Source organism: Vigna unguiculata, chromosome 11 (assembly GCF_004118075.2).
Source record: "Vigna unguiculata cultivar IT97K-499-35 chromosome 11, ASM411807v1, whole genome shotgun sequence".
In the NCBI taxonomy this organism is placed as follows: domain Eukaryota; kingdom Viridiplantae; phylum Streptophyta; class Magnoliopsida; order Fabales; family Fabaceae; genus Vigna; species Vigna unguiculata.
In genome coordinates this window covers 12,637,948-12,650,811 of record NC_040289.1, presented here as the reverse complement: position 1 = coordinate 12,650,811, position 12,864 = coordinate 12,637,948, and the positions used below count along the sequence as shown (strand labels likewise).

Genomic DNA, 12,864 nt, shown 5'->3' with positions numbered 1-12,864 from the left:
ATTTTACTACTATCACTATAAATAATATTTATAATAATATTATTATTAATAATTAGAAATACTAATACTTATAAAAATATTACAAATAATAATATTATTTATAATTAATATTATAGTTGAAATCACAAATAAATGAAAAAACAAAAACAAATTGACTTTTGTAGGATTTGAACCCGAGTCCTTTTGTACCAGAGTTTTAAAATGACGAAAAAACTAATTTTTATGACATGTGTCAATAAAAGAGAATGGGTAATGTAGTAATTTTGGTAGTATATTCGATGTCTGGCAAACTAATGTGGTGAACAACTTAATGACTTTTCAGGGAAGGAAGCTCAGTCCTCATTTTTGTTGTGACTCCAAAGATCCCCATCTTCCTTCAAGGACCTATAGTGGTCACCTTCTTTATACCCCATGGTTCACGTTAACCCTTTGGTTAACTTATTTCCTCTTATCAACTAAATATTATGTAACTAAGTAAGAAGGAGAATTAAATAAATAAAATCCCATCTTATCCCAATACAAAAAAAGGTAGGATGTAAATTATATGATGAAAATCATGGCATGTGGCAAGTATTACAAAATTATATAAATTTAATGTAACTTTAGGTGTCACATTATAATATATAGACTTATATGTATTTATGTTCTTAATATTACATCTATGTTTTAGGATAAAATGACAATGATTAACTTAATTATGTACATTTTGAAAGAGTTGTCACATTTATCTCCCTATGTTGCATAATTTTTTACTTCTTCAAGTGATGAAAAAGCACACCATACCAAGGAGATAACTTGACTAAAGTTGACATGCATGTGTCAAATAAAGTTGGTGAACATTTCAGCTTTAGCTCAAATCTCAAGAGATACTTGAATGAGGCGTTGGAATTGGGTATTCTCTTGACGTAGATGGTGAAGACATTCTCTACATTATTCTTCATGTATGTGCTTCAAGTTTTGGTTTATACTTATCGTTTGATTGATCTTCAATTTGTTTATTAGACCAAATAGACACATTCATGATCACCATTTGTCAAACACAACTTCTTCATGTTTTCAATCTCTGAGCTTTATTGCGTTTAAGCAATCAATCAATACATTCACAATGTTGCATTTTTCTCTAACAAGAACTTAAGTATTGTTTGTTGTTATTATTGACTACACATATATAAAAGGTGTTAATAAATATTAGTCTTTGAAGGAGACACGATTTAGGCTTTGTCACGAGTAAATTACTTACCAGATTAAAGAATACAAATTTATCTTACTCGTAATACAAAAAAAACTATGAATTCTAATACAAAGTTATATGTAGTATGTAAAACTTTTAAGCTTGAGGTGTCTTGGTGGTGAGACTATCTTAGCATTTATAATGTGTTATCAAGTGACTATTTCTTGAAAAATCTTTTCTAGAATTTACTCTTCATAATTTAATCTCTAAGAGTTATATATATATATATATATATATATATATATATATATATATATATATATAATATGACAGATCTTCCACAAATATTTTAGGGATACCAAAATTTTATATAGATGTATTAAAAAATTTAGAGAGTCAAATATATAAAATATATTAAAATTTTAAAAAATAGTTTAAATTATATATTATTTATATAAATATAAAAATTGGAGTCTTATTTAATAATATATATATATATATATATATATATATATATAAATATTAATCAGACAAATTGACTGCACAATTTTTGTAACTTTCAGCATATTTTTTATAACATTCAATTAAGAGTCATCTTATTTGTGTCTTTTGAAATCAAGGTCAGACTCATCTATGTAAAGAAGTCAAGCTACTTCAAAATAAAAACAATAAAGTTATAATGAATGTACTTTTTATCTAATCCACGAGAAAAAAAAAAACTTTGCACTTGCCAAATTGATCCTAAATAAATGAAAGTAAAAATATTTAATAACAAAATATATTAATTATATATTAATTTGTATAAACATTAAAACAATTAGAGGTCATGGTCCCTATGTCATAAAGAAAATTCGTTTTATATATATATATATATATATATATATATATATTATATATATATATATATATATATATAACAAAATAATTATTGTATAGTGTGACATTCATTTTAAATATATGATTATGCATATTTAGTTAATTAGAAACATCATATATGATAGATCGGTTATAATTCTAACCGATATAATATTTAAAAGCATCACCTTTTTTTAATTTTAAAAAAAAGAATGTTAGATCGGTTCTCCTCTAAATCAATTTAATGTATACATGTTAGATCGGTTCTCCACACAATCGATCTAATGTAAATGGAATTATTTTTAAAATTTTCACCACGTGAATGGTTAGATTGGTTCCTGTACAACCGATCTAATATGCCTGATCTAATATCTCATTTTTTCACTAGTCATATGATAAACTAATGTAAAATAGTAAATAAATACTTAGTTATATATATTTGCTACTATCCAAACTTCAACTATGAAATAGTTAGTTCCTTGTCTTAGCATTAATCATATCCTTAAATGATACTAAATCTTCAATAAAGATCCCCTTGTGGGTTCTATGTAATAATGAGAAGTTATCTTCTTAAAATAAAACCATAAATTTCAAATCAACACTAAAACAATCACTTTTACTCTTTGAACTCCATCTCTCGGTAAAAGTTGAAGTAAAAAATAATTCATAAATATTTCATTGAATTAAAGTGTTACTTAAAATTAAAAATAAAGTCATGAAACTTTAATTACAAAATTGTAAAGATATATATTGAATATATTTTAGAAGTCAAAACTTAGACAAATTTGTTATTTATTTATTTTAGTCAAATTCCATCACATGTGACATTTTTTTAACACTAGATATAACTCCTAACAACATCCAAATTTAAAAGTACTTATGGCATGTTTGCTTGTGCGACATGTCCAATGGAACTATGGAAGGTGTTACAAGTAGCTTCTGAGAATTCCATTTTTTATGTCAAACGCGGAGAGATAGTACTTCATCCATGTTATTAAATTCTTCCCAAACACGTACCAAATAATATAAAGAATTTAATGTGAATTTCGTACATAAACTAATAGCAAAAGTTCAAGTAATATCGATCCATAAGTGTGAAAGCGAGTGTATTTCATATATTAAAAAAAGGGATAAAGGTACATGTCTCAAACAGTGAAACACAAAGGCAAGGCAATATGTACAAGGGTCTATTTCATATCAGAAGCAACTCAAATAATTCAGAGAACCCTTTCTTCTTTCTCAACTTGTTTTTAGTGATTTTGATCAATTTATAGTATTAAAAAATTTTAAGTATGTGATATGTAGAGATCAAACTTGTATCATATAAAAAAAGAAAGTCTATAAACTCATGATGTTGAACACCGTATAAATATGTTAAGTACCACATCAAAGAAAAACATAAATTTATTGTCTTTAATTTTATTACAAGTTTCATGTCAATTAGAGATCAATTAAAGATTCTATCAATTTAAATAGAATATAAATGAAAACAAATTTCATATTATGAATTAGACTATGTGTTCATGTTGGCTGGTGTCAATTTTTTATATAAATTGTGTTCATATTTATTGGTGTTATTTTTTTTCTATTGATAAAAATAATTCTTACTTTTTATATCATCATGCGAAGTAATTTTGTAAACATGAATAAAATGAAAATTTACTGTTTAATACAACCTCCCAAATATTTGCATAAGTGTAAGCTTTTATTCAATAATTCGTTGTGGCCTAGGCAAGTGAAAAGATATTGTTTACACTTTTGACGTAACTTAAGAAATTTTTTTAATAATGATTAATTTTTGTGACAAAAAATAATTAGTCAATAAAATGAGCAAATTAGATGTCAATTTATGAACTAAAAATTATTGGTAATTAAAATAGTTTCAAAAACATTTAATTGATCACTAAATTGGTCACTAAAATAGTTTTTATTATCAATTGGTGTCTAAATTGGTCATCGATATTAGCTATCAAGGTTTTGACCACTAAAAAACTTAGTCTCTGATTTAGTTTCTAATTAAGAAATTGATTTTTAAATTAGCCTCTAAACTTATTTTTTTACTGATAAAATTGATTACTATTTGATAATTTTATTTTAGCGTCATAATTCCTTTTAACATTTGTAGTATATTATTTTTTCCAAACAATTCAGGGATGGTAGTATAATATTTTTGGCCGAATGATGTTTTTATACTTTCTAGTAAATCGTTAAATGTTAATAAAATGTTGTTACAAACAACGTTTGTCGTTCTTCATTTTGTTTCAATAGGTATTTACATATTATTATTAAAATATAATTAGGACTTGTATTTTAATAGTAAAATACAGACTTTAAATTACATTTAGAAATGCTGCGTAGAGATCAGAACTTTGTTCTAATTTATTTAAAAATTTTATTAAATTGAAACGTGTCATGGTTTTCAAATAATTAAGTGATTTCTATAATAGCTTTGGATGAATGATTTTTGAATCTGCGTATATTTTTCATTAGTCCTTAAATATCAATAAAAAGTGCTTAAAAGTGATTTATTTTTCTTTCACATTCATTATTTGTTTAAGTAGGTCCTTATAAATTATTATTATTATTATTATTATCTTTGAAATGTAATATAGTCCGTACACATATGGACTAACTTGTATTTTAATGATAAAATGCGTAAAACTAAAATACATTTTAAAGATAAAATGTGTGATCCACCCGAAATGAAGATGAATGTTAGAGATGAAAATTATTTTCTAGAGCTTTGTTTTAATTTATTTGCATTTTAAATTAGATTGAAACATTCTTATTACAATATAGATTTTAATTTTTAAAATTGAATTTGCAAAAACAGTTTAAACCTACATTAGCACATTTTTATAATTTAGTCTGGAGAAGCATATTTATATAGCATTCAAGAAAACTAGAAAAGAAAGAAATTTTTATTTGAATATTATTGAATCAGTGGAATCTAAGTTTAAATACTTAGTGACCAGAGTAATTGGAAAGTAAATTTAAATTTAATTCAAATTCAAAGTAACTAAAATTTAAAAATATAATTTAATGTATATTTAATTTGTAAATTTCTTCTATAAAAATTTGGTTTCAGATTAGCATATTTGTCTGAAACATGTTTTGGAACAACCCAGAAATACAAGTTTGAGAAAACCAAGGATGCAACGAAATTAAACATACTGTGAAAACCTATGTAAGAAGAGGTAAAAGTGGAAAACGGTAAATCATAGCCAAAACCACACGCAAAGAAAAATCTAGTTGCATTCACGCAATAAATTTCAAAAAGTTCACCACAAAATTTAACTAACTCGCAGTGTCATTAAATCATTGAACCCTGGTAAGTTCTTAACCTAAATGCAACCCAACCGCAATACCAAAACCACTCTAACAATCACAATCAACAACCCTTGCAAAGTTCGATCCAATAATAAAACCATAGATTACTAGCCTAAGGAAATATTCAAAGCCTAATAAAGTAACATTCATGATGGTCAACGCAAAAACATAATCAATAGCCCCACATGCAGTCCAATTCGGACGGTACAACCGGCATGCCAGAACTGCCGTCAGCCACCCTCGGATCCTCCGGCGCCGGCAAGTTTGCCACGGCGGTAAAATTTCCTACGTCAGAACCGCCGTGGACCACGGGAGGGAAAAAGAAGGGGAGGTTAAGGTTCTCGTGCAAGGACCTCAGACATGGGAAGGCGGATACTCCAATGTTGTTCCTGTGAAACCGGGAGAAAGGGTCGAGCGGCGGTTCCGGCGGCAGAGCGAGGTGGTTGAAGGCGGCAGCGTCGGCGGACATGGTGGAGAAACAGGACACGTGCTCCCTTTGGTTGGCGGCGGTGGCGGCGGCACTTTCGAAGGAGTAGTTTTCGCGGTCGTTGAACGTTGCGGCGGCGCTGCCGCTGGCGGCGTAAGGAGAAGATTCTAGAAGCGGCGGGAGGTAAATGGAAGAGGGTGAACCCGGTTCGGGGCAGAGGCTCATGTTGCTGCTTGCGTTCGATGTGCTCATTCTTGTTTTCTTCGAACTGCCGGTGGCTGCGGCGGCTGACACAGTGGAGGCACCGCCGGTGTTGTTCTTCTGAAACACACGCGATATCACCCACTCATCCTTCCACATTTCAAAAAATGAAGAAAAAAAATTAGCCCTTTGATTAATCAATCAACGAAAATGCTCTAGCGTATAAGGAATAAAAAAAAATCAATGTCTGTTCACAGTTTTCCTTAACAAACACTATATAAATCTTTTAACATAGTCGTAAATCTTACATGATTAATAAATTTCATCATAATGATAAACTATGTTTTTTCTAATGATACTCGCAATTTGTTATTATTGGATAAGAAGGTTGCAAATAAATTAGTTCAAAAGTGTGATTCTAACGTTTCTTGTCTATTAATAAACAAGTAACTGTTATATAGAGTGCTGCAGAATGTTTCAACAAGAAGATCAAGAAACAGGATTCAGATCTTATGCTTCTAACAGCACTCAGGGTAAAAAGTGGCTAAATTGCTGTGCCCTTTCTGATGATTATACCTTGTTATCATAATAGTTATATTCCCCATGTGGTGTAGCTTGTTCATGCTAAGGGACGTGCTTTTGCACTAGAGGGTAATAACCGTTGGCTAGGTAGTAGAACCACAGGTTTATAGTATTTGTGAAACTCAGAAACCATGTACTATGAAGTCCAATCGTGAACCGAAATTCCGAAACAAAAAAAAAATGAAAAACCACGAAAGCAACAAATGAAGTCCGGTTAAGTGAAGAAGTGTTTGAGAATAACGATGATGAAGATGGTTACCTTGGAGCTTCTGGAGAGGTAGTGATAAGCGAATTTGCCTTCTAAACGATACTCATGCATGACCCAGTTACTCTTTTCACCCTTTGGAGCTCTTCCTCTATAGAAAACCAGGGTTTTCTTCATCCCAACGAGGGAACAGGTTTTGGAGCTATAGATCTCTCTGTCTTTTCCGGTGGCTTTCCAATAACCAGCCTCCGTGGCCCTGTTGGTGCGTAACCCAGTTGGGTACTTCCGGTCACGAAGGCTATAAAAGTACCATTCCTTCTCACCCATCTTCGCTTTCTCTGCCATCAAAAAAACACCACCATCACCACCGACATCACCAACATCATCATCAACAACAACAACAATGACAGAAAACAATACAATCTTAGGTTATCAAAATCTTATGTTCATGTCTAACTACTGTTTCTCACTTTCATATATTATGTTTGTCTTATTACAACGTGGGACTACAACATGGTAACAAAACAAGACATGATGAGGGTTTTGTGTTTTGTTTAGTTTAGTAGTTACCAGGAAGCTCCCATGGTTCGCACTTGTTGAGGTCGACTTCAACTATGGCTCGGCCAGTGAAGGAACTGTCTAGAACCTTCTTGAGGAGGTAGTATGTGATGAGTTCCTCGTCTGTGGGGTGGAACCTGAAGCCAGGAGGTAAATGTGGTTCGTTGGTGTTGTCGAGGTGAGGGAGGTGGTGGTGATTGTAGTAGCCACTATCCATGGGAGCATGCAGAAGAAAAAAGATAAGAAGAAAAGGAGGAACAAGAAAAGACGAGGAAGTTAATAAACGAGGAGAAGAAGATAAGGCAAAGACACAAAGAGAAAGAGAGAAAAGAAAAGGCGCAATCTTTCTCAAAGAAGGAAAATGATCATTAGAATGGGAATGTTGGATTCAAACACATCATGGCTCTTCATTATATAGGAAATGCTAAGTAGCAAGGAAAAGAGAGAAAAGCTTTATTGCATCGTGGGGTGTGTGGTTTTTCTCTTTCTTTTTCTTTTTGTTTTTTTGTTGAGGAGTTGATTTATCGCGTGGCAGAGGGAAAAAGGTAAAATGAAAATAACAAAGTGAGTAGTATATTTGAATATTTTTATATTTAAATGTTTTTGATCGAGTAGTGTCCTTTTGTTGAGATGTGTCTTCACACTCCGCTAGCGTCCTTATCATATCTCACAATTGTACAGGGCTAGAGAGAGAGAGTGATGCGTAGGAGGGAGTGGTTTCTGAGGCTCTGCTTTGAGTATGCGTGCGTGTGTGAGGAAGTGTGCAGGTATTCCTCTGTCAGTGAGTTACAAGGAGCAGCAGAAAGTAGTTGTATTCTATATAGGTATGAGAACTGTAAAACATATATTTATAAAATTAAATTATTACAAGAATGCAGAAACAAAAAATTAACCTCCTTCATTCTTTCCCATATCAATTCTTAGCTACACGTTTCATATTTGTCGTCTTCCATAATCAATTTTTGTAAACATTTATTCATTAAAATTCTGAAAAGCTTGTATTTAATTCTTTTTCTTATGCTTAATTCAAAATAAAATAGGTTAAATAGTTTCCTCCATAAACTAAATTTATACATAATGTATTATGAAGTATTTTTTGTGAAATTTCCTTTATCATATGAAAAATTTGTGTGATTTACTAGAGAAAATATTTTACATGATTTTTATAAAATATAGAAACAAAATATGTATAATATAAATTTAATTTAAAGACGATAATTTTACCTAAAGAGAAATTGATTATGTATTATATACTAAAATGATTTTTTTTTCACAATAAATTTACCTAGAGAGAAATAGATTATGTATTATATATATACTTTATCTTTCAATCACAAACTAATGTATGTGATAAATTTATTAATATTTATAATAATCATGATAAAAGTCCCAGTCTTAATAATTTTATAACTATTAAACTTAAAGTTAAAAGTTGTAAATATTTGGATGAGTTTTCTCTCTCTTTTTCCGCAAATTTTGGTACCCTCTTGGTCACAACCTTCACGATCACATATTCCTTTTCAAAGTCTATTCTATATTTAATTTTCTTCTGTGATACACAGATAATTATTTGTGTTTCTAGGTGCTTGGTCAATTGTGTACCAGAGTTATGGTATCTCTCTAGCTAGAAGTAGATATTGAATTTGCTACATCAATGCATATAATTTCGTATTTTTAATTGTCTTTTGAAGTGATTTTGTCACAGCATAGAACACTTTTAGGCATGATTAAGTGTTGTGCCCTTTTATGTTGCATTCATACTTTTATTTAAATGAATAGGGCAATGAGAAAAAATAAGTAAAAATAATCAGTAATTGAAATAAAGTGAAAGATATAAATATTATTCAGATGAATAAAAAACGTCATTTTCTGTTTTCTAAACTCATTTTAGTGTTTACAAGAGAAAATAAAAGTAAATATAAAAATCCTACCAATTAAAAAGTTAATTTCAACGAACATTAAAAATTTTCCATATTATTTACTTTCCTTTTAATATAAAATTATGATTTAATTATGTTTTTAGTTAATAAATTTTCAAGTTTGGATTTCATTCTTATCAATTCTTACACCTTATAAATGAATGAAGAACATTCTCGATAACCAACACGGTTTATGATGTGATAAACAACATTGTACAATGAATTAAAATGGAAAATATTTTAGATATATAAAAATTCATAATAGATGAGAAACATCGTTTACTGTATTGACTGTCGAGAATGTCATGTATACATTCGTTCATAAAAAGATGAAATTTATATATGATTCTTGATAGAGACAAAATCCACAAATTTAGTTACTAAATACATGATTAAACCTAAAAAAATAGTCTTTCCCCCAACCTTTTTAGAATAAAAGTTTTTCTTCACCAAAAATAGTTTCTTATTTTTTTTCTTAAATGAATAAGGCTTTTAATTTTAGTGAATTTTTATATTTTCTTCCTGTCTGTTCTTACAAATCTATACAGGACCAAAAATTATTGATGGCTGTCTTATAAGCTTTTTGGATTTTTTTTTTCAAGATTGGTTCTTAGGGACTAGGGTGGTCATAGGTTTTGCCGACCTTATTTTTTTCATTTTATAGTACTGAAGGCTTGTCTATTCTTTCTTTATGTGCATTAATATCATTATGGTAAAATGATTGGTAGCTTAAAAACTTACTTTTGACTGTTATTAAAAATGTCGAAACGATTTCTTTTATGATAAACAACGATTTCTTTAGAATGAAATAAATCAAGCAGTCTATGTAAACCAGTTAATCTTAAAAGAATAAGATATGTTAGAAAATATTTAAAAAGGCTTTATTAAATATCGTTAATTATGAAATTTATGTTTCAATTCCTTGATAAGAGATTTTAGCAAAATATTCTTTAATACATATTTCAAAATATATCATTAGTTCAAATTTATTAAGAAAACGTTAAGATTATGCATAGATTTCAAATATCATTTAACAATCTTCACTAAAACTTTGAATAATTTCTAATAATGTTAACAAATAACTAAAAGTGTGTTAAAAGGAATACTATTGTGTCTCAATATTGATAATACAATTATACTTAATATAAGAACTAAACCGTTTTAATAGCAAATTTTAAAATAAATACTATTATATAGTCTATAAAATATAAGTTAAACATTTATTAATTAATTTTGAAATTTCTAGTTTTTGAAATTTGTCTTCTTGTACATTTTCTCTAACTTACAAAAAAGATTTGGACCAACAAATCCTTACCAAATTAAAGTCCTAAAGGAGCAAATCATATTGAAGTGATTTAGAACTAGTTTTTGATAAGTTTATTCAATATTATAGATGTTTTAAGTCTTTTTTCTTCTCTTCTTGGGTATATGTTCAAGGGTGTCATCAATGTAAGACTAGGCTTTTATAGACTTTTCCGGAAAATTTGTGAAGAGATTTTTGGATAAAAGCATTTAATCCAACTAAGAGGAGCTAATATTACCTTCATTTTCAAAATGATGCTTTTTATTGTATGAAATGCATAGAGTTGGATGTATGTAAATCATAAGATTGTTTGAATGAGTGTGTGGCTTTGGGATTGGTATTTTTTAGTTGTAAATAATGTTGTGTTTGAATTTTTAATGAAAAGAAACCTTTATGAGAATGGAAAAATCCTTGTGAAAAATGTTTATTGAGTTGTTTCGATTATTCTCAGGTCAAATGTCGCTCAAGCATCATTCTATTGCTCAGCAAAGTTTATTGACATGCATTAATTGCACTTACTACCTTATGTTTCTCAAAGCACATCATAAGATTGTTTGAATGAGTGTGTGGCTTTGGGATTGGTATTTTTTAGTTGTAAATAATGGTTGTGTTTGAATTTTTAATGAAAAGAAACCTTTATGAGAATGGAAAAATCCTTGTGAAAAATGTTTATTGAGTTGTTTTGATTATTCTCAGGTCAAATGTCGCTCAAGCATCATTCTATTGCTCAGCAAAGTTTATTGACATGCATTAATTGCACTTACTACCTTATGTTTCTCAAAGCACATCATAAGATTGTTTGAATGAGTGTGTGGCTTTGGGATTGGTATTTTTTAGTTGTAAATAATGGTTGTGTTTGAATTTTTAATGAAAAGAAACCTTTATGAGAATGGAAAAATCCTTGTGAAAAATGTTTATGGAGTTGTTTTGATTATTCTCAGGTCAAATGTCGCTCAAGCATCATTCTATTGCTCAGCAAAGTTTATTGACATGCATTAATTGCACTTACTACCTTATGTTTCTCAAAGCACTATGAGATGATTTTTAGTTTGAATGAGAGAGATGTTGAAATTATTTTCTTGCTTCTTGAAACATATTACTCCAATGTTAAAAAAAACGCTCTACACTATAAGAAAAACGGTTATTACTGACGGATTATCGACGGTCATAATCCGTCGGTAATGCCACAAATCCGTCGGTAATGATGTTTTATCGACAAACTTCTGGCGGCAAAAAATCCATCAGTAAATACATCGTCTGTAATACTTTACTGACGGATTCTAAAGTCCGCTGATAATTTCCAACAGACGCATCTGTCAACCAAACCGTCGGTCATTACCGACGGATCGCTCTGTCGATAATTACCGACAAATGTGGCCTTCAGTAATGGCAATGGATGAACAAATGATTTTTCTGACGGATGTGGCCGTCAGTAATCTGTCAATAAGTGCTTAAATTTTGTTTGGGTTTATTTGTTAGTTTAACATTCCACAATATATGCATATAGAAATTTCCAACATAGACAATTCAACATTCCTATATTCCAGCATTCTATTATATCAAATATGGTATCATTATCAAACTCCATCACAATATATATGACATGACACACTATTTATAAAACAGAGAAAATAATATGTAGCATAGGAATATGTTTGCCAAATATTACATAAGCACGATCAATACCAAGTTAGCATAATTGTACACAAGTTTATTAGGTACATGTTGAAGAAAGTATTTCTTAAGGACATGAAGAGCTAATAATCTTCATAATCAGGAGAAGATTCTTCATTTAGATTATTGTCCTTTTCATTATTTGGTTGTTGAGAATGGGGTTGAGGGATTTCAAAGTTTTGTTGAGTAGGGTTTGGCTATGGTGGTTGTGGTTGTTGAAGACGAGCCTAAGCATCAGGAGGGAGATATTGCAAGACTAGTGATTGAAAGGATCGAAACCCGGACCTCAATTGCTCATTTTCCTCCAGGCTATCATCCGTCGGTAAGTACGCGACTACCGTCTACATAAGTGACCTATTTCACATGAACATTACCAACAAATTAATTCGTCGGTAACTAAGGAGACAATTTCAAACAAACATTACTGATGGATCCGTCGGTAATTAAGAAGACAACTTCATACAAACATTACCGGCAGATTAATCTATCGATAATGACAACCATGGATATTCGTCGGTAAATGTCACTTACAAACGGATATATATCCGTCGGTTTACATCTGTCGATAAATACGATATTTCTAGTAGTGCTAGTAATAAAGAATAAGGTTATGTGTTGATTATAAATGCTTAAGCATGG

General features: G+C 29.9%; 1 protein-coding gene across 1 annotated transcript; it reads right to left on the bottom strand.

Annotated features, from left to right (window-relative positions):
* Nucleotides 1-5,267: 5,267 nt before the first annotated feature.
* Nucleotides 5,268-7,690, bottom strand: LOC114170586 (protein CUP-SHAPED COTYLEDON 2-like). Its single transcript, XM_028056095.1, has 3 exons — nucleotides 7,342-7,690; nucleotides 6,826-7,109; nucleotides 5,268-6,134 (listed from the first exon to the last, which is right to left on the bottom strand). The coding sequence occupies exons 1-3, from the start codon at nucleotides 7,544-7,546 to the stop codon at nucleotides 5,529-5,531; spliced, it is 1,095 nt and encodes a 364-aa protein (XP_027911896.1). The 5' UTR covers nucleotides 7,547-7,690; the 3' UTR covers nucleotides 5,268-5,528.
* Nucleotides 7,691-12,864: the final 5,174 nt, after the last annotated feature.